Source organism: Ochotona curzoniae, unplaced genomic scaffold, assembly GCF_017591425.1.
Source record: "Ochotona curzoniae isolate NIBS_2020 unplaced genomic scaffold, NIBS_Ocur_1.0 contig_2723, whole genome shotgun sequence".
In the NCBI taxonomy this organism is placed as follows: domain Eukaryota; kingdom Metazoa; phylum Chordata; class Mammalia; order Lagomorpha; family Ochotonidae; genus Ochotona; species Ochotona curzoniae.
Genome location: NW_024465573.1, coordinates 27,099,641 through 27,127,165, shown reverse-complemented (window position 1 = coordinate 27,127,165; position 27,525 = coordinate 27,099,641). Strand labels below are relative to the sequence as shown.

The 27,525-nt window shown below is 39.4% G+C and overlaps 1 protein-coding gene across 2 annotated transcripts in view; it reads left to right on the top strand.

The window, feature by feature from the left end:
- The window catches only part of DEUP1 (deuterosome assembly protein 1), a 91,071-nt gene that overhangs the window by 6,042 nt on the left and 57,504 nt on the right, over positions 1-27,525 (top strand). For both annotated transcript variants that reach the window (XM_040977145.1, XM_040977146.1), the window contains exons 3-5: positions 16,658-16,829; positions 18,133-18,228; positions 27,275-27,406. In XM_040977145.1, the coding sequence (XP_040833079.1) occupies positions 16,658-16,829; positions 18,133-18,228; positions 27,275-27,406 (400 nt within the window). The remainder of the gene's footprint in view (positions 1-16,657; positions 16,830-18,132; positions 18,229-27,274; positions 27,407-27,525) is intronic.

The window sequence follows — 27,525 nt, the reverse complement described above, 5'->3', positions numbered from 1 at the left end:
TAATGCCTTGCCATTGATCTCTCTCTCTCAGGCTTTCATTAAATGCTTCCTAAAAACCTAGGTACTGCTACACAATCCACCAAATTCTTGGTATCTGCCATGAAAGTCATATTTTCAAAGGAGCAAAGCAGATGAATATTAAAGCATGAGTTCACACATCTGAATTCAGAGAAGTCCCTTAAAATAGCACTCTTCTATATGTGCATGTTTTTTTTATCTTTTAAAAGTGTCTTTTCCCAATGAGATATGTCAATTCATAAGTATAGCTTTACTTGCCAGCATCTTGATGAGTTAAATACAGTCTTAGTTCTAGCTTTTAAAATTCTAATTTTTCTGTTATAAAACAGTATATTGTGACTTTAATAAATTTAGTGGATTCTTATTGCACACTGAAAATCTCTTTTAATTTAATTAATTCTCTTCCCTTCTCTACAGCTCAGACTCTACTCTCCTTCCCCAACCCTGCCCCCACTGTTCTCCATTAACTAGATTTTATTCCTCTCCACACACAATGCTACTCTGCAAGCAATCAAATTTGACATGTTCTACTAGTCTTTGATTTCTCTGAAGAAGAAACAAAGTCAAGTATGTATGCGGTAAAAGCACCTATATGCCAACCTGAAGGTAGATTCTGAAATGTTAGCACCACAGTGCAGTGGGATCGTAGTAAGTGCTTCTGAAAGGGGGAAAGAACGCTAGAAAGAAGAACAGGAACAAAGAAAGAATGAAATAAGAAAAGCAAGGCAGGAGTCCATTATTAGATTAAATTGATATCATGTGTAGGAAAAGATTTGTGAGCCCCTAGTCAAGTGCTGGTGACAGAGGGAAATGCGCGGCACATGAAGGCTACAGAGATGTGGGGAGGAATGTCCAACATGTACAAAAAGAAGCAGTCACAATGACAGCAGTTGTTATCAAAGCTGTGTCCTCCTCAACTCAAACTCAAGGAAGGGAGAAACAGAGACAAAAATAGCAAAGCAGGCGAGAGAAGCAGTGGCATAAGTCTCTGTGATGACAGAAGCAGGGAGTTAACCCAGCCGGTGGCTTCTAGGAGCCCCAGCTCCATACAAGAGCTTTATCTTCTCCTCCGTTTCACTACAAGGACTCACACAGTGGCTGACACAAGGTAGACATGTAATCAACACATCTGAATGAATCAAAACTCAAACATGACAGCCTACTGAAGGGAACAGTGAGGGAGTGTGATACATGATTGACGCTATTGCCCAGGGACCTGGATAATCCAAATCTTGCCACACATCACGGAGAATGCCAAGGAATTTATGTATGCAATCATGATGATGAAGGAAATCTAGACGCTTTGAGCAGTAACTGCAATGAAGCCAACCAGCTCACTCTTTGCCACTGGAGGCCATGTACCAAGGAATAACCAAGTACCCCTGTCCCTCCCAGCCAGAGTAGTATTATTAAGGACTATTGGACATCCTGGACACCCAACCCAAACCAAAAATAATGAAGCACTGAGGAGGTCCTTGTTGAAGGGGTCAAAGAGATGGAATCAAGACCATGAACATGGACCAGCACCTGGGCCCTCCAGTCCCATGCTATAATGCTATAGTATCACCAGAAAAGTCCCGATGAATCACAAGATTTATATAAAATTCAGAGTTACCTAAGACAATACATAAATAATTAGCATCCATATGTTTTTGGAGATAAATAGTTCACAGCTGGGCCACAGCATTGATTATGTCTCATCTCCCACCTCAGTTTGTATTACGAATCCATACTGCATGCATACTCTGACCACGTGTCTTTTATGGGCCCACTGTTCTGCTAATCCACAATTTTCTCACCTCTCATACAATCTAAAGGAGTCTACAACTTTTTAGGATTAGTGTAAGGTATTCACATTTTTTTGCCTTTTCTCCAGGTGAAGGAAGCAGCAAAAGTAAAGGCTTTGAGCTCGACGTGGTAGCCTCGTGGCTACAGTCCTTGTCTTGCACATGCCAGGATCCCATATGGGCACCAGTCTTAATCCTGGAGGCCCGGCTTCCCATCCAGCTCCCTGCTTGTAGCCTGGGAAAGTAGTTGAGGATGGCCCAAAGCCTTGGGACCCTGCACCTGCGAGGGAGACCTGGAGGAGGCTCCTGGCTCCTGGCTTTGGATCAGTTTAGCTCCAACCACTGCAGCCACTTGGGGAGTGAATCATCAGACAGAATATCTCCCTCTTTGTCTCTTCTCCTCCCTATATGTCTGACTTTTGCAATAGAAAAAAAAAATAAATCTTTTAAAAAACTAAAGTTCTGAGACAGCAACACATTTGATGTTCTTAAGGAACAGGAAGGAGGCTAGTGTGGTTAGAGAGGAAAAAACAGCCTTATGCTTTGAAAAGGGTCCATCTTCTTCCTGGGGGAAGAATAGATCTTAGCAAGAGAAGCACAGACAAGTTAAGATGTTGTGATAACAAGTGGGAAGTTTGGGTCAAGTCAGTAGAGGTGCAGATAGGTAAATATATTCAGTGGAAGAGCCCACCATGTTATAATTTATAGATTGCAGGTAAAATGTGTATGAAAAGATGATTAATGAAGAATGATGCAAAGACTTTGGCCCGCCAGTTGGCAAGATAGGATTGCCATGTATTAAAATAAGAAAGACTAGGGAAAATGCAAACTTGGATTGATATGCTTGCTATGCATTCAAGTGAAGGTGTCTAATAATTAGTCATATGTATCAGTCTAGGTACATCTAACAGCTTCACTTTTTTGTTGTTTGTGGTTACTGTATGGTTGCAAGATGACTGACTGAACCATCCCAGCACCACATCTGTCTTCCCAAAAGGGAGCAGACGAGGGCAACGAGTGCAAACAAGAGTGCATGCCAACATTCTTATTTTGGGGTTTCTAAGGAAACCAGAGCTCAGACAAGAGTTCAGATACAAGTGTCTTACTGTAGATGTAAAGAGATGGATATTATTTTCCTATAACTACTGCAGTGCATCACCACAAGCTCTGTGGCTTAAAACAACCAAAATGTTTTCACTCACAGCTGTAGAGGTAAAAAGCCCAAAATCAGAGTCACAGGACTGAAATCAGGGTGAGCAGAGCTGTGCTCTCTCAAAATTCCCTATGGGAGGGTCTTTTCATTACTTCTTCCAGATTCGGTTGGCAAAGAACGTTCTAGCATCCCGTGACTTGTGGCAGCATCGTTTCAGCTTTCAAGGCTGCATCTTGCAATCCCTGTCTGCTGTATCTTTGCATTTCTTTCCCGTTTATGGCCTATCTCAGTTGCAGATAATCCAGAATAACTCCTCCCCTGTGTGGAGGGTAGAGATATGCAGGATACCACATCCCCAAAACATCTGCTGCAACCCTCTTATAAAAACTTCACAGCAGCTTCTACTTCTATTTCACAGGCCATGTTTTGTTGTATGGTTATTTCTAACACCAAGGAAGCCTGGAAAATTTAGTTGTCTTTTAAGTTGGATACATTTCCATATTGAGTAACATTAGAATTCTGTTATTATGAAGCAAAAGATAGATAAATATTGGGTAGATGCATTAATCTACCTTCTGTGGCAATGCTAAAAATACATAAGACCAGGTGCTTCATCCAGAATAGACTGAAAGTCCAAGATTGGGCAGCGACATCAGTTCAGACTCTGCTAATGGCAGCAGAGTGGATGACATCCCAGTGATGGGAACAACTGCAGCAAAGAGTGACACAGTGACACAGAGCCAGAGAGTGCAGGTGTTAGGCTTTCTCTTGCTGTAATAGCTCACCCTCCCAACCATTAACTGAGGTCCCATAAGAGCTGTGTTATTCTCTTCCTGCAGTGATGGTTCCAATGACCTAATTACCTCTCTCTATGTCCTACCTCTTAGAGGTGCCACTACCTGTCAAAACTACATTGAGGGTCACACTTCCAGCAAATGAGCCTCTAAAGGACACAATCAAACCATATCAATCCACAGTAGTAAGTCACTAGAACAGAAGTGATAAGGGTGACTCAGATCAGTTTATTTTTTTTTTAAGATTTATTTTACTTTTCTTTCAAAGGTAGATTTACAGAGAGGAAAGACAAAAAAAGATCCTACATCTGCTGGCATACTCCCCAAGTGACTGCAAACTCCAGGGGCTGAACCAATCCAAAGCCAGGAGAGAGAGAAGCTCCAACCTGGTCTCCCGCATGCGTGCAAGGTCCAAGTATATGGGCCATCTGCCGCTGCTTTCCCAGGCCACAAGCAAGGAGTTGGATAAGAAGTGGAGCAGCTGGGACATGGACCTAGTGCTCATGAGGGATGCTGGCATTTGCAAATAAAGAATTAGCCTCTATTGAACCACAGCGCCAGCCCCAAGACCAGGTTTTGTCACTGAATATTGCAAGAAATAGTCATGATTTATGCTATGTATTGGAGGTAGTACCAATAAGACTTAGCTATTGTTTAGAAGTTTAAAGGGGAAAACAGATCTTGGATTATGAGGGGTTTTCATCTGGAACAACTGGTGACAGTTGTGCTAATTAGAGAGATGGAATGGACTAATAATGTAAACTGCAGGTTTTTAGTGAAAGAAGTGGTGTTCTTTGAAGATGAGACTTTCAAATGCTTCTAGAGGTCCTATGGAAATGTCAAAGTTGAATAGGTAGCTCTCACTGCAAATACAGACTTAAAAGCTTTCAGAATAAACCAGTATGAGTTGTTCAGTAGACATTCCCAACATTTAGGAAGCAACTTAAAAAGTTGTCTAATACTAAAAAACAAACAAACAAACAAAAAAACCCCACCAGGTTTTATCAAATGGTATCTAATTCTTCCCTGTTGAGCTTTAGTGAAACAGCCATGTTTAAGTGGGCAGAGGATGGAGCCGGTGCAGTGCAGTGGCATAGCAAGCTAATCCTCTGCCTGTAGATTGTGATGTGTGATGCCCCATATGGGCACCAGTTTTAGTTCTGGCTGTTCTACTTCTTATCCAGTTCCCTGCTTATGATCTGGGAATGCAAGAGAGGATGGCTCAGTTCCTTGGACCCTTTCATCCATGTGGGAGACTTGGAAAGAAGCTCTAGGCTCCTGCCTTGGCTGCCTCAGCTCCAGCCATTGTGGTTGATTGGAGACTGAATCAGTGGATGGAAGATCTCTCTCTGTCTCTCTTTCCCTCTATAAATCCATCTTTCCAATAAAAAATTAATAGATCTTTAAAAAAAATGAAAGAAATAAATTATTCTTAAAATACACTGATAATTGTCTGCAGAGTTTGGAACTTAAAGATTATAGGTTTAAAAAATTTAGAAATAAGTGCGCAGTCTCATCAGGTAGGCTTTCTGGCAGGAGGGAATTTTCATTGTTCTAGAAGTTGGCTTACAAAACCCAAGTAATAAACATGTAAGCATTTTTATTAATTGCATTGCATGCTTATATGTATTGCTATAAAATAATAATTTAGATTTACAAGTTTATGATAGTGAAGCTGTTTATACTACAAAAAATTGCAAAGATTATTTGTAATAATTGCAAAGAAGAGGCCAGTGCATCTCATAATTCACTGGCACTGTCTCCTCACCTCGCTCCATCTGTGCAACAAGAGGTTACACAGAAGGTGAAAAGTTACTATGAAAAAATTATCTGTAATGTAGGTACGTTAGCATATTCCTTCTCTTTTTAGAACATTTTAAAGAGACTTTAAATTTGTGTGTTTCTAGAATTCTAATGAAACATTGATAAGGATTGGAGGCCATAACATTGCATTTTATTGTCATTAATGTCTTTTAAATTATGATGATGAAGGCTTTGAAGAAACGTCTTGGCAGTAGGCAGGGGGACTGGCGCATTTGTTAAAACGCCAGCTGGGATGACCACATTCTTTGCTGGATTGCCTAGCTTCAAGTTCTGGCCCATGTTCTGATTCCAACTTCCTGCTAATAGGCACAGTGGGAGGCAGCAGGTGATATTTCAAGTACTTGGGTCCCTGTCATGCCTGTAGGAGACCCAGATGAAGTTTTAAATTATTGGTGTTAGTCTGGCAGAACCCCAGTTGGTGCAGGCGTTTGGAAAGTGAACCAGGAGATGGGAGTTCTCTCTCTTTCTGTCTTCCCCCTTTCAAATAAATAATTTTTCAAAGATAAAGGCCTTTGTAACTACAGTTAGATATACTTTTCAAAAATAATGATGTTTATTCCTCCATTAAATCACACCACTAAGCTTATTACTAATCAAAGAATGGCTGAATGTGAGCCATCATCTCAATTATATAGGATAATGGGCATTTTAATGCTGCTAAATCAGCAAATACTATCTGAAGATAGTAACTAATCTTCAGATGATAATACAAATGCTTGAGGTGGTGACATCACTGAACCACTGGTTAAGCTGTCATCTGTGACACTAGCATCTCATGAGTGCTGGTTTGAGTCACGACTGCTGTACTTCCAGTCGAGCTCTCTGCTAAGGTACCTGGGAAGGCAGATTACAGCCCAAATACTGAGTTCCCGGCCACCTGCATGGGTGACCCAGAGAAAGTCCTGGTTCCTGGCCCAGTCCAAGCTGTTGCGGCCATTTGGAGAGTAAACACGCAGATAGAAAATTTTCTTCCTCTCCTTCTCCCTCCTTCAGCCCTCACTCTCTGTTTCTCTCTCTGTAACGCTACCTTTTGAATAAGTAAATGAGTCTTTTTATATGAAGTGCTTGAAGAAAACCTATTTTTATCTGTAATTCAATAATCAATTCTGGTCAAAGGTAACCATGACATTATAACCTAAAGGTGATAGTCATAGGTGTTTGACTACTGTGAGAGAGTCAAAGGGCAGACTGACATCACAAACACCTGCCTGCCCCTGCATCTCTCCCCATCAGGTCTTGTTTATGCCTCTGGTGTGGCACAGCATTTGATGTGCAACATAGGGTCTGTGAGCCACCATGGGAATCTTAGATTACACTGCATGAAGCCTACTAACTGAGGCACGTAAGTATGTAAAATATTTTAGAATGAATTTCATTATTAGATTTTGAAAAACTTAAGACCTAAGATGGAAAGACCTTAGGCTTGTGGAAACTCATTTTCTTAAACTTTCCCACATTTCATGAGTCTCTGTTCTCCATGCCTCTGTCCTCCAGCAGGCTCCAGGATGACTTGTGTTTTTGTCTTTAAAGCCCCGTCCCATCTCTTTCCCAAACTCCAGTGTGCTTCCTTTTCGGAAACCTCACATGCTCCACACTGAACTCACTTTTTGATGTATTTATTGTTTTTTAATAAGCATCTTCCTAACTCTCTTTTCCAGCTTAGTCTTGGATGGGCTGACTCCACATGCCAGTTTGCTCAGAATACTCATTCTTTATGCCTGTTCTTACATAATTACCCTTGGTACTCCTTTCACTTTTAAAATTGTCCTGGGCTGCATAACAAATCATGAGGTCACAATAGCAACTGGCTGGTGAAGGTCTGTCCTTAGAGAACCAGGACATAAGCCTATATGTTATAAGACTTTGGAGTCTGCCCACCAGTCACAAAATTCCCCTGGTTCACTTCTGTATGTGCTCTGGACCCTTTTCCTCTGGAAGTGACTCTTCCATGAGCTTGTCCCTTCCCAAGATCCTTTTCCAATGTTATTACCATTGATTTTTGGTTTTAAATCTTGTTCTTTATTTGCCAACTTAGTATCCTAATATCTTGATTCTGGGCTCGTAGTAACATGTCACTCGGCAAGTTTCAGTTCCCTCCTTTTTTTCCTTTAATGGATGAGTGCAGAAGGATCTGGCTTGACTCCGGGGTCTTTCTCTTGTGAACTGCTGCCAAGAATAAACCCAGTGGTAGAGAGTACGGGTGTGTGTCTTAAGCAGGTACAGTCCAGCTGCTCTCCAAGGCTGGAAGGCATAGAGCATTGTTTGTTAGCTACTGAATCAAATGCCCTAAGGTTGGGACTGTTATGAGGATCATGAGAGCAAGTACACGAAAAAGCTCTGCATCATCAGCATTTATCTGAAGGAAGTAATGAAAATATAAAGTATGTAGTGCCCAGCTCTGTGAAGGTAACTGAACCAAGTCTTTATAATTTTATCCTAAAGTTCCTTGGTGGTTCAGGGTAAATGTGGAGGACACAGAGAAAGCTGGTGATCATCTCTGAAAAACGGAAGAGAACAAAATGTAGAAGATTGGACAGCTGGATTTCAAACTGGATTATAAAGTTCAAGGAAAAGCTGAGCTTGGTTATATCTTAGTGTAGACTCTGGAAGGAGATGCAGTGGGCACCAGGACTAAGTGTGGGTGCCCCATGCTCACTACAGCTAGGTTAATATGCTGTCAGAGATGTATTCACTCAGCCTGGCTGTGTCATCAGAGAAGCAGCATAGAGGCTGCACTGGAACCTTGGCAGGATATTTCACAGGGCTTCTCAGGATATTTTTGTGGGAAGGAAAAAAAATGCAAGATTAACTAAACAGATTACTATCTGATTATAAAAGAAATCCTCAATGGATCACAGTCATCCTGAAGTGAGGGACTTGGTAATAGAATCTCAAAGGACTCTCTTCCCTATTTTGTTCTTTATGGTCTCTATTAACTCTGTGTGTGTGTGTGTGTGTGTGTGTGTGTGTGTGTGTGTTCAATATACTGGTTTTCTTGACATAAAGCTGTTGCACATTTTTAGAATAGTGTAAATGTAAGCTTTATATTCAATAGGAAACCAACAAATTGTGTGACTTGCATTTTTGCTATACTGATCTTACTGTGTTAGTCTAGACTTGAACTTGTACTATCTCAGGATGTGCCTATATATACACTTTATATATATATACTATATACTATATATATATACTATATTTACTTTATTTACTTTATACCTATATGTTTCATTTATACATAAACGATACAAGTAATATTCAAATCTGAGACTAACAAACTTGGGTGGTATTGGAAAATGCTCGCTGACAGAAATAAGACATCAAACATAAGCTCCGGTGATACCTCATTTAGAAAGGTTTCTGTGCTAGCTGACCCTCTGCAAGTCTGAATTCAGTTCCCTGCTTTCTAAAAAGCCTGCATGTATTCATTAGGGTTTTATTCTGCCTGCCTGCTCCCCTTGCACTCTCTCTATATACACTGGCAATTGGCTTTGTGTCTCTGTTTTCCAAGTACCTCATACAGTGCTTAATCAATGTTTGCTGAAATAACCCATGATCGTGACCCACACTGACAGGCTGAAACTACCAAACTGAAATTTAATAAGGATAAATACAAAGCCCACCCTTGGATTCCTCCCTCCCCCACAGGAAAAAGAAAACTGTCCAAACACTCAATAGTGAATAGGTGGCTTAATCATAGAATGCATAAAAAAAATAAGGCTTATGGACAAGAATAAACTCACCTTGAAACACTATGAAATCACTGCTTATTCCTTCCCCCTCCCAAAGAGAAAGCTGTGCTCTTCTTCTGGTTAAATGCAAGTTTACGGCACTGAAACAAAAGACATAAAGAGTCTGTCTGAGTGGACTAGACTATACCCATAGATTATATTACATTTCTTTCTTTTTTAAAGATTATTTTTATTACAAAGTCGGATATACAGAGAGGAGGAGACACAGAGAGGAAGATCTTCCGTCCTATGATTCACTCCCCAAGTGACTGCAACAGCTGGTGCTGCGCCAATCTGGAGCCAGGAACCAGGAACTTCTTCCTCTGGGTCTCCCACACGGGTGCAAGATCCCAAGGCTTTGGGCCGTCCTCGACTGCTTTCCCGGGATTAGAACCGGCGCCCATATGGGAGGACTTTAGCCACTAGGCCACACCACCGGGCGTTCAAGACGAGGACTTTAGCCACTAGGCCACACCACCGGGCCCTATTATACTACATTTCTAAATGACACATTTATTTCTTAAATTTTGCTTGCTGAAAAAAAAAAGAATAAATTCCAAAACAGAAACAGAGTTTTTCTATCCATTGGTTCATTCTCCAGTTGGTTCAGCTAGAGCTGAACCAGACCAAAGTCAAGATCCAAATGTCAAGCAGGTCTTCCATGTGGGTGTCAAGGACTCAACTACCTGTGCTGCCTCCCAGGATGCACTTCAGCGGGAAGCTCGGATCAAGAGTGGAGCTGGGGGCCTGGTGGTGTGGCCTAGTGGCTCAAGTCCTCGCTTTGAATGCGCCAGGATCTCATATGGGCACCGGTTCTAATCCCAGAAGCTCCACTTCCCATCCAGCTCCCTGCTTGTGGCCTGGGAAAGCAGTCAAGGATGGCCCAAAGCCTTGGGATCCCGCACCCGCATGGGAGACCCGGAAGAGGTTCCTGGTTCCCGGCTTCGGATCAGCACAGCATCGGCCGTTGCGCTCACTTGGGGAGTGAATCATCAGACAGAAGATCTTCCTCTCTGTGTCTCCTCCTCTCTGTATATCTGACTTTGTAATAAAAATAAATAAATCTAAAAAAAAAGAAAGAAAAAAAGAGCGGAGCTGGGACTTGAATCCAGGCACTCCAGTATGGGATGCAAATGCCCCAAGTGGTATTTTAACTACTAAGCCAAACACCTGTCCCTTGAGTGCACATTTCAAGAAGAAAATCATCAAAGTTGTTCAAAGAACAACTGTAATTATGAAGAGTCTGAAGATCTTACCACAGTCATACTCAGTTATGGTTTCATTTATTCAACAAACATGCATTAAGCATCTAATATTGCCTAATGTCATACTTGTCACAGAGTGTAAAGTTGTGAAGGAAAAAAAATCTCTAGGAAAAAATGAAGAGAACAAAGGTATTTGAAAATAAAGAAAGATCAAACAGAGAAAGAGAACAGAACGGCCAAGGGAATCACCACCTATGGTCTTCTGAATTTTGTAGAGATTTAAAGGCAGGCAAGGGAATAGAAAATTCTATAAAGTGAAAGAAGGAAGGGGGCTTCAGTTCTGCTGTAATTGGAGGCTGCTGGCATGGGAAGCTCAAGGCATATCTAGAAGCAGGATATTCGATGTGACTGGTTCAGGGCACATATTTGGCTTTCTCCAGTTGGTCCTGGGTTGCCAGTAGACTCAAAACTTAACGAAGCTGGCAGTAGGTAGCAAAGTCCTGAGAATTCTGGGATAATCACTGCAAACCCTGTGGTTTGCCTTTTACAAACCAATTGTTACAAAAGTTGTACATTAGAGTGAGCTGTCAATCACGTGGTCCAACTACTGTCCCATATGTATTCATTCTCCATACTGGACATAGGGAATACTGAAGGTTCAGTGAATATAATTTTAGCACATTGGTGATGTATTCAAGTATTTTAAGATCCATTGTTTTAGAAAAGGCATTTGCTCCGAATGAACTCAATGGATCAGCTTAGGACTAGTGGATGAAAAAATTTTTTTTTCAGAATAAGAAACAACTTCCTAAAACTCATTTTTATTAGAGATGATCCCAAATACTGGTTCTTTTATGGAAAGAATCCAGACCCAGGCTGGATGACCTCTGCACCAATACTTGAGATGCATCAGGAGCCCTTGATATCTGGGTTACTGACACAGAATCTTGGACTCTGTCCTAGACCTGCTGAATCTTATCAATAGCATATGCTTACTAATGCTCTGAAGAGATGTTATAGAAGCAATGAAAGCCTGGATCAAGTATTTAGATTAAATGACTTACCAGAGTTCTTTTCTATGAGGGCTCTAATATTCTAACTTTTGTGTGGCATAGTTAGATCAGAGAAATACCCATTTATTTAACAACATTGACTAAGCACATTACATTAGGCCCATAGTCTAATTTAAGCCCTCTTAAAAGTTTCTTTTAAACAGATTCGATATTATCCATAGATACAATTGTAAGAATATAATGATTTTTCTCTTCCTCCATACTTCCTGCTTCTTACTTCCCACCTTCCCTCCTCCCTCCCTTGCTTTCTTTTCTTCTCTCTTCTTTTTTATTAGTTTTTCAGATAACATATATCTAATTTATATTGCAATCAAGAATTTGGAATTTCAGCATGTAAAAAATAATTCCTAGTTTAGCAGAAATATAGGCAAGTCCTATAAGCAAGAGTAGAAAGATGACCATCTCCCCTCCACACAGTAAATTTTAAAATAATCACAGACGGACACTATGGTTGTATAATTTTTTTTTTTTGAAACATTTATTAGTGTTACACAGAGAGAAAGGGAGAGACAGAAACTACTTCCATCCTCTGGATCACTTCTTAAAAAGCTGCAGCAGCTTGGTCTAGGCCAGGCCAAGCCAAGCGCGTCTTCCAGGTCTCCCATGTGGGTGTCAGGGAACCAAACACTTGGACTATCTTTCAGTGCTTCTCCTTGGACATTAGCAGGTAACTAGATCAGAAGTGGAGCAGCCAGAACATGAGTCAGCGACCATATGGGATGACGGCATCACAGGTGCTGGGGTTTCATGGGCTATGCCACAGTGCTGGCTCCAGCATAGTGTTCTGAACCATTAGTTTGTAAGCCTGATAAAACTATATTGCAGCAATACTGATACACAGGCATTTATTTTCTGTTCATTTTTCTTTTTCACAATTTAACTCCTATATATAAGGGACAGCATGCAGTATTTGTTGTTCTGGGTCTGACTTATTTCACTCAACAAAACATCCTCCAGCTGCATCCTATTTTATGCAAGTATAAGAATCTTATTCTTTTTACAATTGGATAATATTCCACCATGTATATAGACCACATTTTCTTTCTTTTTTTCTTTTCTTTTTTTTGGGGGGGTGGGGGGAGTCTTTTATTTGGGAATAGACAGGCAAATTACAATGTATCTTTACTTCTTGGTATGCTGTCCTCCAATATGTAGTTCCTCTAGATGAATATACATAAATACATGCTTACCTATGTGTCGACTGATTTTGTATTTTGCATGAAGGTTGCCTTGTATAAGAGAACATATTTTCTTGAATCATTCACCTGATGATGGACATCCTGGGTCACTTCTTGGTTATTGTGAACTGTGCTGTTGTAAACAGGATGATGCAAGTATCACTTTGATACAGTATGTTCATGTCTTCTGAATATGTGCTCAATAGTGGGATTGCTGTGCTATAAACCTATTCTTAGTTTTCCAAAGTGACTGTGCAAATTTACATTCCCACCAATTGTGTATAAGTGTTCCTCTTTCTGCAGATCCTCTGAAATTTTTGTCTATCTTATGCATAACTCAGTGTGGTTTTGATTTGCATTTCGTGATAGCTAGTCATGTTGGGTAGTTTTCATTTGTTTGTATTTCTTGTTTTAAGAACTGTCTGTTGGGTCCTTTGATCACTTTTTAACTGGCTTGGTTGCTTTTTTGGTTGTTGAGTTTTTAAAGTTGTTCATATATTCTGCATGTTAATCCTTTGTTGCATGGAGAGCTTGCAAATATTTTTCCTGTTCTGTTGGATGTGTCTTCATTCTATTGATCATTTCTTTCACTGAGTCAAAGCTTCTGTGTTTGATGCAGTCACACTTGTTTAGTTTTGCTTTTGTTGTCTGTGCTTTGGAGGTCGTATCTAACAAGCCATCACCTACACCAATGTCTGGAGAAGGGTTTCTCTTGCATTTCCTTCCAGCAATTTCATGATCTTAAATTCAGGTACTTGATCTATCTTGAGTTGATTTGTGTATCTGGTGGGAGAGATGAATCTAATTGAATTCACGTAGAGGGAGTTTTTGAGCATCTTTTTTGAAGGGATTATACTTACTCCAAATGTACAATCTGAGCACTTTTGTCAAAAACTAGTAGGCTGTATGTAAATGGATTAATTTCTGGGCTTTCTAGTCTGGTCAATTTTTATGCCAGTACCATACTGTTTCAATTACTATAGCATTAGTGTAATGCTTCCTGCCTCCCTCTGGTCAGGATCTTGCTGGCTAGTCTAAATTTTTTTATAGATTCATATGAATTTTAAGATTGTTTAATTCTGTAAAGAATGCTTTTGGTCTTTCATGTGGATTGGATTAAAGCTAAATTAATTTACGTAGTATAGATATTTTAATGACATTGATTTTTCCAATCCATGACCAAGGAATACCTTTTCATTTTTGTGTGTGTCCTTGATGATTTCATTCATCATTGTTTTATAATTTTTATTGTAGAGATCTTTCATTCTTTGGTTAAACTTATTACTAAACATTTGATTTCTTGGGGTAATTGTGATTGAGAGTTCTTTCTTGATTTCTAGTAACCTGCAATTTTATTAAATTAGTTCATCAATTTTAGCAGCTGTTTGGAGGAGTGTACAACATCCCGTCACCTACAGACATGGATAATTTGATTTCCTCTTTTCCAATTTTGATGTCCTTTATTTCTTTCTCCTCCCTGATTGCTCTTGCTAAAATTTCCAGTACTGTATTGAATAAGGCTTCTAAAAATGAACATCCTTTTCATGTTTCAGATCTGAGGGGAAATGGTTTCATCTTTCCCACGTTACATATCATATTGCCTGTTGGTTTGTTTTATATAACCTTAATAACTTCAAGGTGTGTTCCTTCTATATCAAGTTTGTTGAGGGCTTTTCTAATCAGGAAGAGGATTTAAATGGTATCAAATTCCTTTTCGCTATCTATTGAGATCACCCCATTCTATTGATGTAATAGATGATGTTTATTGATTGGGAATATTTGAAACACCTTTGCAACTTGATAACTCTCACTTGACCAAATGTGCGATCTTCTTAGTATGGTTTGGAATTTGGTTTGCTGGTATTCTGTTCAGAAGCTATGCATCATTGCTCACCAATGATATAGGTCTATAGCTTTCTTTGTGTGTTGTGTCTGTCTAGTTTTGGGATCAGAATGATGCTATTAGGCCCATATTTTAATTCCATTAGCATGGTGATTTTATAGTCAGATAGCAATGACAGAAGCTCATTTATTTGTTCTAAGGTTAACTGAACATCTACCATGTCACTGGGGCACTGTGCTAGACAGTCTCTTCTTTCCCCCCCCCCCCCCCCCCCCCCCGGAGTAGATACCAGCAGACAAGATAAGCAAAGTGTATTTGCAGTAGAGATCAACAATGTTATTAAGAAAATGAGAAAATGGGATGAAAGCACCATTTCTATTATTTTTCTTTACATCCTAACTCCAATTAAAATTAAATCAGATTATTTGTAGAGAAATAGCAATGTTCTTTTATTTTGATTTAGGTAAAATTTGAGTGCCCTGAACCTTAGTCCAGCAATGCAGAGACTTCAGGGTGTTATTCTGTACTTATTAACCCCTCAGATGTCAAAGGACACCCCTGACTCAGGCTGATTCTGGGTATTTTAGAAAGATTCTGGGAGTTCTGACCCTTTTGGTTCTAATGCCTGTTTTTCAACCCTACAACAGAGTGAATTTATACTATTTTTTTTCAATTTTCCTTCATCTACTCATCTACTTGAAAGAAAGAGGGAGAGAGAAGAGGGAGGAAGAAAGGGGAAAAAAGAGGGAGAGAATCTTGTATCTGATGGTTCACTTTTCAGGTGCTTGTGATACTCCAGTTTGGGCCAGGCTGAAGTGCAACCTGGAATTCCATCCAGGTCTCCCACACAGAAGGCAGGGGCCCAACTGCCTGAGCCACTCCCTACTGCCTTCCGGGATGCGACAGCGGGAATGCTAGATCAGAAGCAGGAGCACTGGCACTCAAAGCCAGAATTCCATTATGGATGTGGGCATCCCAAGTGATGTTTTAACCTGCTGAGCCACAAAATCTGCACCAAATTTGTGCCATATGTTTTGAACACTTGTTACTCTAAGCGTCATGTCTTGCTGTGATCTTTCAGCTCTGCATATTAGATCGAAGGCAGCGGCCCAGGATCTGCTCTTCCATTATTTACCTGTACAACTTTGAACCTTTTCCAAAATGTTAAATGGTCTTTACCTGGACCCAAAATGCTGATTTGGTGGAACTAGATAAAGACATCACTTCATACCTCTCTCTTCCTCTTGCCCTCTCTCTGGCTATACAAATACATTAGAAGGCTCCTCATCACCACTGAAAACAATAGTCAACTAAATTGCTTTTTTCATCTGCACATGATGTATGTCCCTTGGTCTGAAGACTGGATACTTCAGTACCCACGTGCTCATCCAGTCTGAATAAGTGGACTTATACCAGCGCACAACTTCTTTGAAGAAGTTAGTCGTCCCAGTAACCTGTCTTCCCACCACCCAGCTAGCTGTCTTCTCTGTAATTTAGTGGCTGCCAAGGGTCCTGTCTGAACTCAAAAGACTTTCCTAGATCTATCATGTTTTCATCCATGTAGCTGATAATACCCTTTTTACATAAATACTTATGTTATTCTCCCTACACCTGCTTGGTCAAGCTTCTTCCAAATGGGCACCAGCCAGATTGCTCCAAGTCGCTTCCTTTAGTAGTCCATTTAGGGCTCTGGTCCTACATAGCTCAGGCTTCTTCTGTCCCTGACAAGCAGGGCTGACATCCAGTTAGCCTGTCAAACCTCCTCAAGTCTGACAGATTGTTCATGGTTAGCATATTCCCTAATATTAACTCACTCTTAAGTTATACTTAAATATGTGTATGTGTGTCATGATATTTATAAACACTCACGAATGCTCTGAAGTCAACTTTTACCTTTAATTTAAAAGATTAACTCTAGCTTTTGAACTTCTCCCAATTTAAATAAATAAACAATTCAAGGAAATTAAGTTCAAGGTCTAAGGTTTTGTATTGTTTTGTTTTACTTTTATATTTCACTGTTTCAAAAATGCATCTTACATTTCTATCATTGCCAGGGCTTCTCCTTGTGAGGCTGAGCTCCAAGAATTAATGGAACAAATCGACATCATGGTAAGCAACAAAAAAATGGATTGGGAACGAAAGATGCGGGCTTTGGAAACACGATTAGATCTTCGAGACCAAGAGTTGGCAAATGCACAAACTTGTTTGGATCAGAAAGGCCAAGAGGTACTGAACTCACGTGTTATGAAGTTATTCATTCATCAGATTCTCATATATGGTGTTTATTGTATCAAATCATGTTTTTCAATGCATATATTTTTTCTCAGGCATCAGTAACAATACTTACTGCTTAAAATGCTATTAGCAAATAGTTTGTTAAATGTTTTATCAAGTAACTAGCAGATGATAAATACGTTAATGAAGCTGATGAAGACTTATGATGTCAATGCCATCTGTAAAAGTAAACATTTAACATGTATGTGAAAAAATACTGTTGTAAGCCAATATGCATAAGCTTTTGCTGCCATAGAGTCAAGCCATCACTTTGCATAAGGCAGAGTTCAGGAGTACTTGGCTCTTCTAATCTGCTAGGAAGATACTTCCTGAAAGAAATGAGATGTGAAGAACTGACTGTGTCACAACAGAGAATCTAGATTGTTCCCTCAGCTCTGGCAGGCTGCTCACTGCCAACCTGATAATCATGGGAAAATGTGTGGTATTTTCGGACCCGCTAAGGAGTTCAGAAAGCCACATACTTTTACCTACTGTGGACTGTTGTGTCATGGGTTTTTATTTTGGGTGAGACACAAGAGAAATGTTTCCTAATCAAATTAGATTGTTCATCGGTCAGTTGGCTACCTTTCTTGGCTTCTCACTGGAAGTATCTGGCATGATGATGTCACTGCTTGGCGTGGTTAACTTATTTGTTGGGAGCTGATTTCCCTTCACAGTAGAGAGGCACGTCATCAGACACAGCAGACGCTAGCGAACATTCTCTCACTTCTAAATTTGTAAGGACAAAATGTAAACACAGATTCACTTGTCTCTTGAGCAAAATCTGTAAGACAAACACTTTTCAACTGCTCCTAGAGATTTCCTTGTTGATGTGTTAATTCTTATAAAAGTATGATATTTAGTCCACAGGACCATTAGAGCAGAACTCTATTGAATGCAAAGGAATCTGCCCCCAAACAGCCGAATATGTCAGGAGAGGTTCTGCTTGAGTAACGATGGCACAGCATCCCAAAAACATAATGCAAAGTCTAATTATTAATTTCAAATGTGAAGTGATCAGAATCTTTTGTTACATGTTATATAATACTGTTTTAATGTGTACCTACTGAAAAAGTGCAAGCAATTTTTGGTTTCTGAGAATCTAATTTTTAAGAGCTATTTTAAGAACTGCAATACCCATATATTCTTAACTTGGTACCACAGTTTTATTTGAATTATGCTTCTCCTCCATACATTTTCTGATTCTTCAGGCAAAATTTAGAAAAAAAGAAAATTAAATTTATTTTTAATACAGGTTGGGTTACTTCGACAGAAATTGGACAGTCTGGAAAAATGTAATTTAGCCATGACTCAGAATTATGAAGGACAACTACAAACCTTAAAAGCTCAAGTAAGAAAACTTTATCACAGTTTAATTTCACACACCTGGATATGCTTTTGACCTATAAAATTCTGTTAATTTTATTAAAACTCATTGTTTTAGTGCAAGCTGATGTTCATATATTTCAATTACAAGTTTTACCCTAGCTTTCATTTTTTTCATATGTACTGATTTTGCCCTTTTTACTAGACTATTGGCCCCACAGATTTTCAATCACCCTTTCTCAGGAGACATGTTGATTAATAATGATAATTACCTACTTAAACAGCAATAATAGACACAGAAAAATGTTTTCTGTGTCTATTATTGCCTAGTAGGTATATCTTTCATTCCATGAGCATTGAAACTATGCATATCTGCTATTATGAAACAGATAACTGAAAGAATAATACAATATTACTAATACAATATTTCACAGCAACAGCACTTCTGCATATGTGGTAGAAGGGATATTAATTTCTTTCATTCTGAAATTAATTTCCCTCTTTCCATTATGCTGGCAAGCAAAAAATCTTCCCATGATGTAACAGACAGAACACAGGGCAGTGGTCATCCAGGCATATCAGATCCACTGGATGCTGGATTCTTGTGTAAACCCCATAAATGAGTCCCAGAGAAACATCCCGGATGATGAAGTTTTCCTTTACAATCAACATTTTTGGAGTACAAAGATTTCATATACAATAATATAATCAAAGGGATCCAACGTAGTTGAAGTTTCTCAAGTACCTTTTCAGGGAGAGAGGATCTGGCCTTTAAGATCGGAAAGTAAAACATGATGCCAGAATTCCTGAGTAGCTTCATGTATGTAGTCATTTTGCCTGCAATTCAAGTTAGTGCCACTAGATGGTAGCTTAGATTATGATACTATTACAGCTTTCTTAGCTAAGATTGTTACTATCACCAAGTCAAACAATACTGCTTTTTATACAAAGATAAAACTCTAAAACAATAGCAAATATGTTTCACTATAATAGTTCAGTGCAACAAAAGAGATAACAAACTGAAATAAGTTGGTTTTTTTTTAATATAGGAATCTTAGTAAGAAAAAAGAACCCTGTGGGAAAACAGAATTAAAACGCAGGTTTATTTGAGGGCAAAACAAATTTAAGTCTATGCATAGTTTTTTTTTATCTAATACATATTTCCATGAATTTTTTAAAAAATATTTATTCATTTTTATTGGAAAGTCAGACTTGCAGAGAAAAGGAGAGAGATCTTCCATCTGCTAGTTCACTCCCCAAGTGGCCACAACGACTGGAGCTGAACTGATCTGAATCCAGTTGCCAGGAACTTTTTCTTGGTCACCCATATGGGTGCAGAGTCCCAAAGCTTTGGGCCGTCGTCCACTGCATTTCCAAGCCACAACCAGGGAACTGGACGGGAAGTGGAGCAGCCAGGACTCGAACCAGTACCCACATGGAATCCTTGATGTGCAAGGCGAGAACTCTAGCCATTAGCATACTCCATCATGCTCCATGAATTTTTAAATGAAAAAACTGCATGAGTTTTTAAAAAAAGTTTTGCACTCCAATAAACTTCCTTTTATTGCGTTTTTCCCATGAACTTTTGCAGTCCTAATTACCAAATCTTTAATATCTGGGTACTTTTATTCACTTCTCTTGTTAAAACATGTTGTGTTTACGGATGTTTGTTCGCAACTTGATAGTATGAATCCATGCCATTTGATGTTTTACAGAACTCACTGTTTTATTATTATCTGGCTGCTGCTTCTTTTCAGTGTTACCCAACAAATATCTTTAGGGTGATCTCAAAGAAATCTATTGTGAAACACTACCAGTACGAGTTAAGGACATGCTGTTTAACTGCATTTCATTGCTGGCCAAGGCCATAGCCTTCCTCTCCTGAGAATCAGGGCTCATGTTAGCACATGGCACACTGCAGGAGGCTCTGCATTAAGCAAACCCATTTAATCTTTTCATCCATCCTTCTCCAAAGACATTGGACCAGAGAATCCTGTATGTGTTTTTAACTAAAACCTGTTCATGTCCTTATGAGCCAAGATATCAGAGTACATTGTTGCTCAGATGACCTACTACTTTCAGGGCAGTTTGGAGAGTGAACCAATGGATGGAAGAAATCCTTTTTTCTCTGCCTTTCAAGTAAATAATAATATAAATGCACAAATAGAAAGGCACTCTGTACTTGAGGTGCTTGTAGAAATACTACTAAGTAATATGTCATCTTTTTCTAATCAGAAAATGATATCTTGAAACAAATGTGTTTTGTTGCTGCTTGATCACTCTACTGCTTTTTTCTTTGAAATTCCTGGTTTATTTAAAATTTTATTTTTCAACATATTAAGAGTACATTTTACTGTTACATTCCACTTTGAATAACTCAAATATGTCCAATTTTGTTACAGAAACTGCCTGACTTTTTAAAAATAGGTATTTTCTTTTCCTTCTAACCATTATAAAGCTATTCTACACATACACACAAGAAAAATCTATGCATCTGAGACTTTCATTACTGGAACAGTGGAGTAGAAACTAGTCCCTCTCAGTCTGCTAAAAATAGCTAAAAATCTTGGATATTATTTATGAAACAACATAAGAAGACTTCAAGAAATGGAGAGAAGAAAAATTGGTAAGGGACTCTGGGACACAGAGAATGACACGATGGTAAACTCTCTCGGATTTCTTTTTGCCTTTCATATCCTAAACTGGATACTAGAGAAACTTTCAAACTGGATGCACCAATGTGTTCAAACAAGCAAACAAAAAGAACGCAAAAGAAAGCCTGCTATCTCTACACAAAAGACCTGACAAGATAAACTAGATAACAATGGTTCTAACCACAGCCAAACACCATAGGAGACTCGGTGGGGTAGAAACAAGCATCTCCACTAGCAGCAAAAATGGAGTAGAAAACCCGGATTTACATGTTTACCAGAGCACTGCAAATTAGGAAGAGTGAGTGAGAGCCAGGATCTTCATTAGCAATAGACATGAACAAGCCCTTCCACAACTCAGGGTGACAGTGAACATCACGGCCACCTGCCTGGTGGCAGTTAGGCGCCTCTCCTTCCCCTTTCACGGATGATGTCAATGGAAACCTAGTGAGGAGTCACCACCCCATCATAGTAGCCACTCATCTAAGGAAGCAAATGTAGGCTCCAATCAAGCAGAATCAATGAAAGACAACAGAGGGTGCCTGGCCCCAGGTCCGCTGGTCTGACACAGGTTATCTGGCACCTGTGTACTGCCATCGAAAGTTCAGGAACACAACGCAATGACAGCAGCAGAGAGGGACATTGCCATGTTGCTCAGTCCCCCATAATATACACCTGTCCATTCTAAACTTGAGTGCCCAGGGTAGATTGAATAACCTCACCCACACGATGTCAAAATAAAGAGAACTTTATACTTGCTCCCTCCCTGTGCATGAAATGTTCTCCTGATCTTCTGTGGTTGCAATCTGGGTAAAGAATTGAAAATCAGACTCAGAAGGTTAAACTGGAAGAGAATCTTCATTTGCCATCGAGAAGACACACTGTTTTTTTGGTATGAATAAAGAAATGAAGAAAAAGGAAATTCTCAATTTTTGCAGAGGAAGTTTTCAGTGTCAGTGGAGCCAGAGGAAAGCCTTTGGACTTTGCCTAGCTCTATCAGTTCCTAGATGCCAAAGGTTGTGGGGATGTTTTCCAGAAGTTCTTTGGTGTAGAAGGTGAGTGAGCCAAACAGTGAGAATAGCTTGTTACTGTTGGTCTTTTTTTTTCCCCCACTGTTTATTGATATTTCCACTGTAATTAAATCACAATTCCATTCTAGAATATTGAAAGGAAGAAGACAAAAAAAAATAGTGTATCTGAAATACGTTTGTTAAAAAATGTCATGATTCAGATTAGGTGATTCTAGCCCGCCTGGGTTACAGTCCCAGCTCTGGCTCCTGCCCCAGCTTCCCGGCCAGCTGACTCTGGAAGGCAATGCTTATGGCTCAGGCATTGGGGTTCCCGCCACCTCCTGGGTTACAGTCCCAACTTCCCACCCATGCTGACTCCTGAAAACAGTGCTTATGGGTCAGGCAACAGGGTTCCTGCCACTTCCTTGGAGACCTGGATTGCATGCCCATCCCCTCTTTCCAGCCCCAGCCATTGCAAATATTCGGGGTATGAATCAACAGATGGGAACACTTGCAAATAAATTTTTGAAAATGTCATCATTGAGTTTCAAGTTATTTTAAAACTGTTGCTAGAACTTCTTTTTTTACATACAAATTATCCATTTTGAAGGAAAAACTGTGTATGATGGTAATATTGGTGATTCAACTTCCCAACAATCCCAACACCCTCCTCCCTTATCTGTCTCCAATAAAAAACCTGAAAACGTTAAAAAGACACTGGGAAGTTTGACCATGAACTTCTACTCAGTAGAAACAAGGAACACTTCACCCAGTACCAAGTTGAGACTGGAACTTGCACTGCCACCCTCAGCAATCAAAGTAGTGCTCTATTTTCCCTGCTTGAATACTTTCCAAAAAGGACCGCTAAGATGCAGTAATTACACTGTCTCTTAACACAATCCACAAAAATGTCCAGGTTTCAAAAGAAAACCACTTATCGGGGGCCAGTATAGAGAGGCATAGCATGTTAAGCCACCACCACCAGCAATGCTGCAATCTTATGTGAGCATGGGTTGGAATCCTAGCTGCTCTGCTTACAATGTAGCCCCCTGCTAAGGCCCCTGGGAAAGCAACAGAAGATGGTCCCAGTGCTTGGGGCTGTGCACCCCCATGGTGGACCCAGAAGAAGCCCCCAGTTTCTGGCTTCAGCCTGATCCAATCCTGGCCACTGTAACCATCCTGGGAGTGAACCAGTATATGGACAAAAAAAAAACTTCCCCTCTCTTCTCTCTTTGTAATTTTACCTTTTAAAATAACTAAATCAATCTTGAAAAAGAAGAGGAAGAAGAAAATTGCACATCACAGCAAGAACCAGAAGGATCTCAACTTGAATGACAGAATAAAATCAACAGATGCTAACACCAAGATGAATTATCTGACAGAAGTTTGATGCTAGAGACCATTGTTTGATAGTAAAATTAACATGCTCAAAATAAAAAATTAGAAGACTTTCACAAAGAAATAGAAATTTAAAGAACTAATCAGGAATTTTATAACTGAAAAACGTAATAACCAGAGTTCAGTAGATGGGCTCAAAAGCAGAATGGAGAGGACAGAGGAAAGACATAGTGAACTTAGAAACAATACGATCTGAGTTATCCAATATGTACAGTAGAAAGACCAGAAGAAGGAGCCAGTTCTGTGATGTAGCATGTTAAGTTGCAATGCTGGTAGCCCCACTTCTCATTCAGCTCCCTGCCAACGTACCTGGGAAAGAAAGAAAAGATGGCCCAGGTCCTAGGATCCCTGCACCCACATGGGGAACCCAGAAGGAGATTCAGGCCCCTGGCTTTGGCCTGGTGCAGCCATCCCAGCCCTTGTTGCTGCAGCCATTGGAGAATGAGCCAGTTTATGGAGGATCTCCCTCCCCCCTTCCTCCTTCTTTCATTGAAACTCTGCCTTTCAATTTAATAAAATAAACCTTTTAAAAAATGAAAAAGTATTAAAATAAAATGAACCTCAGGGGCATGTGATAATATTACAAAATATTCAGCATTTATGTAATAGGAGTCCCAGAAGATAAGTATGGGAGTTAAAAAGCGTTCAGGGAAATAGTATTCAAAATAAAATTTCAAAATTTGACAAAAATGTAAACCTACAGATCCAGGAAGCTAAGTGAATCTCAAACATAATGAACTCAAAGAAATCTTGCTAAGACACACCACAAGATCCTGAAAATGAAAAGACAAAACCTAATCTTGTAAGCAGCAAGACAGAAGTGACACTGTACTATGGGGGAAAACCACTTTAAGCAATAGCAGATTTCTCGTCAGGAACCGTGGAGGCCAGCAGCAAACAGCACAACATATTTCAACTGCTGAAAGAATAGCACTGTTAACCCAGAATTCTATCAAGCAAAAATAGCCTTCAGAAATAAAGAGGAAATCAAGACATTTCCAAACAAAGAAAAGCAAAGCACATTTGTCACTGGTAGATCTACTTTAAGAGAATGGCTTGAGGAAGTTCTCTATACAGGAAGAAAAGATAAAGAAGGGGTCCCGAAACACCAGCGAGGAGGAAACTAAATGAAATACAAACATGGGTAATTGGCAAGATTTATCTTCTCCCCTCAAGTTCTCTAAATTATTTATAGTAAAAAATAAACAAAAGAATAACAGTGTTAATATAGTTCTCAATATATTAGAAAAAAAAATGCTTAACACAACTGTTATAAATGGGGCAAGGTAAAGAAACATAAAAGAAAGTAAACTTTCCAATTTCTAATTAACACATCAGAGTTAGTGCTCCCTGAAGCAGCCACCTCAAAAATAGGTGAAAAAATTACAATGAAACTGGATTCTAAAAATGTTCAGCCTACCTAAACATTCTAAAAATGTTCAGTGGCTACAGACAAAACAGGAAGTAAAAAAAAACTATTAGGTCAAACTTAAACCTAACATACTCACTAAAGGGAGATGATCTAAATGCACTAACAAGAAGCCAGAGATTGGTGATAAAGTATGTCCCTTCGTACTTACTGTTAAAGAAACTCACTTCAAATTTAACTATACAGGCTCGTTCAACGTAAAAGAGTAAAATAAAATCATGTAAATGTTAAGTACAATAAGGCAAAAGTGACACCAAAATAATTCAGTGAAGAAAGTTCATCTCTTCAACCAATGATACTGAATGGATATTCACATGGTATGGAATTAAGTTGACCACAGAAAAAAGTTAACTCAGAATGGATTAAAAACTCTAAATATCAAAATATCGAAATATCGGGCCCGGCGCGGTGGCGCAAGTGGTTAAAGGTCCTCGCCTTGCACGCCCGGGATCCCATATGGGCGCCGGTTCTAATCCCGGCAGCCCCGCTTCCCTTCCAGCTCCCTGCCTGTGGCCTGGGAAAGCAGTCGAGGACAGCCCAAAGCTTTGGGAACCTGCACCCGCGTGGGAGACCCAGAAGAGGCTCCTGGCTTCGGATCGGCATAGTATCGGCCCGTTGCGCTCACTTGGGGAGTGAATCATCGGATGGAAGATCTTCCTCTCTGTCTCTCCTCTCTGTATATCCGCCTTTCCAATAAAAAAATAATAAAAATAAATCTTTAAAAAAAAAATCGAAATATCGAAATTCTGGTTTGACTTCCAGCTGCTCTAATTCTGATCCAGTCCTCTGCTAATTGCCTGGGAAGGTAGCAAAAGATGTCTCCAGGTACATGGCCTTCTGCCACCCCACAGGAGACACGGATGGAGTTCCAGACTCTTGGTTTCAGCCTGTCTCAGCCCTAGCTATTGCAACCATTTGAAGAGTAAACCAGTAGGCAACTGATTGCTCTCTGCTGTAACGGCTATTAGATTTGTATTTCCTTTAAAACCTGCTTGTGCTTTTTTGCCATTTTTATTTTGTGAGGTAGTTTCTGATTTTCTTAATTTGAAACATCTTTCTATACAATCACTTGAAGGAATTTCTTTTTTTTTGCCTTTGGTCTATAATAAAACACTAAGCTTATCTGTTGGTTTCATTTGTGCGCCTAGCCTTGCAGGTCTGTGCTTTGTAACACCACGCTGCCCCTACCTTATGTTTACACGAGTGTTAACTTGCAATTACTCCTTTAATAAAAGGTAGAGTTCTTATATGACACAGCATACCCCAAGAAAAGTGAAAACATAGATCCATGTAAAAACTTCTGCACAAATGTTCAGAGCAGCATTAGCCTTTAAGCAAAATGACCACCATTTGATAAGCAGAAAACAAAATATGGTATATCCATGAGGTGAAATATTATCCAGGTGAACTTTATATTAGGTGAATTTTATCTCAGTAAAACATTACATGAGAAAAAACCCCAAGAAGTGGCTACCGTCAGATCCAGCAGAGACAGTTGTTCCGCTTGTAATAATGAAAACTGAGGACAGTCAAAATGTTATGGCGTGGGAATAGTTTAAACACATTGTGGCACATTCATACCATAAACTACTATGAACTGTTGATAAACTCATGAATCTCAAGGAAGGGTGAATGAAAACAAATCCGACTTCAGAAGGTCATACACTGTATGATTCCACCTTACATTCTTAACCTGGTTATGGAGGTGAGTTGGGGGAATGAGCAGAAAGGGAGGGAGATCTTTGTGGGAATAGAACAGCTCTGTATCTTGGTTGTGAACAGAGTTATACATGTGATAAAAATAGCTTAGAACACACACACGAGCCAATTTAGCTATGTGGGTCTACTACCATGCCTTACTTCAATAAGATGTAAATGTTGGGGAAAACTGGGTGAAAGGGTCCTGGACCGTGAATTCCTGTGAACCTATAATTATTTCAGCAGGGAGAGTATAAATAAAAAAGATGTGAATGCAGGGAGAAGCTTCCTCACAGTTGCTGTTACACTATGCTGCCTTTAATATATTATTTAAAGTAGAACAAAAAGTGATGGGAAAATACAGCGTCTAAATTAAACCAAGTTTCATCATTAAAAGGGCCGAATCCCACTTTCATATCTAAATTTATTTAAGCTTATATTAGCATAAGTAAGTGCTTGACATGGCTTATGCCTTTTCTTGTATAAAAACATACGCTGATTAATTTATAGATTGAGTTGCTGAAATTAAAATTGTCAACACAAGATGGCACTAAATCAAAATAAGAAAAGAACCTGTTTCTTCCAATTGTGAGCTTTGCTACATATGGTTAAAACAAAACTGAACAAAACACTTATCAGGTGAATTACTGTTTAACTGTGCAGTTAATGAAGTCCCAAATTTACATGAAAGCTGAATCATGTTCAGCTTCAATAATTTAATTTTAATAGCTGGTTCTATTTTCACTAATTGGAACATTTAAGCTTTACTGCACTTTCTAATCATGACTTACATTTTCAAAGTGGTACACAAGAAAAGAAATACTGTGAAATCAAGTGAGTATAACATATGAAAAAAAAAAAACAAGTATTTTCTCTCATTTACAGTTCTCCAAACTAACAAATAGCTTTGAAAAACTGAGATTACACCAGATGAAGCAAAACAAAGTCCGACGAAAAGACTCACCACACAAGGAGGAAATGCCCTTTGAAATGAGCAATTTGAACCAGAAACTGGAGGTGAGATCTATTTCCGGGTGGCTTCATGTGTGCCAAAGGTTGCTTGGGCTTGTGGGCTGCGTGGTTCTAGCTGCACAGTGGCCTGCCCAGCTGTGTTACCACATACAAGCAGCATACAA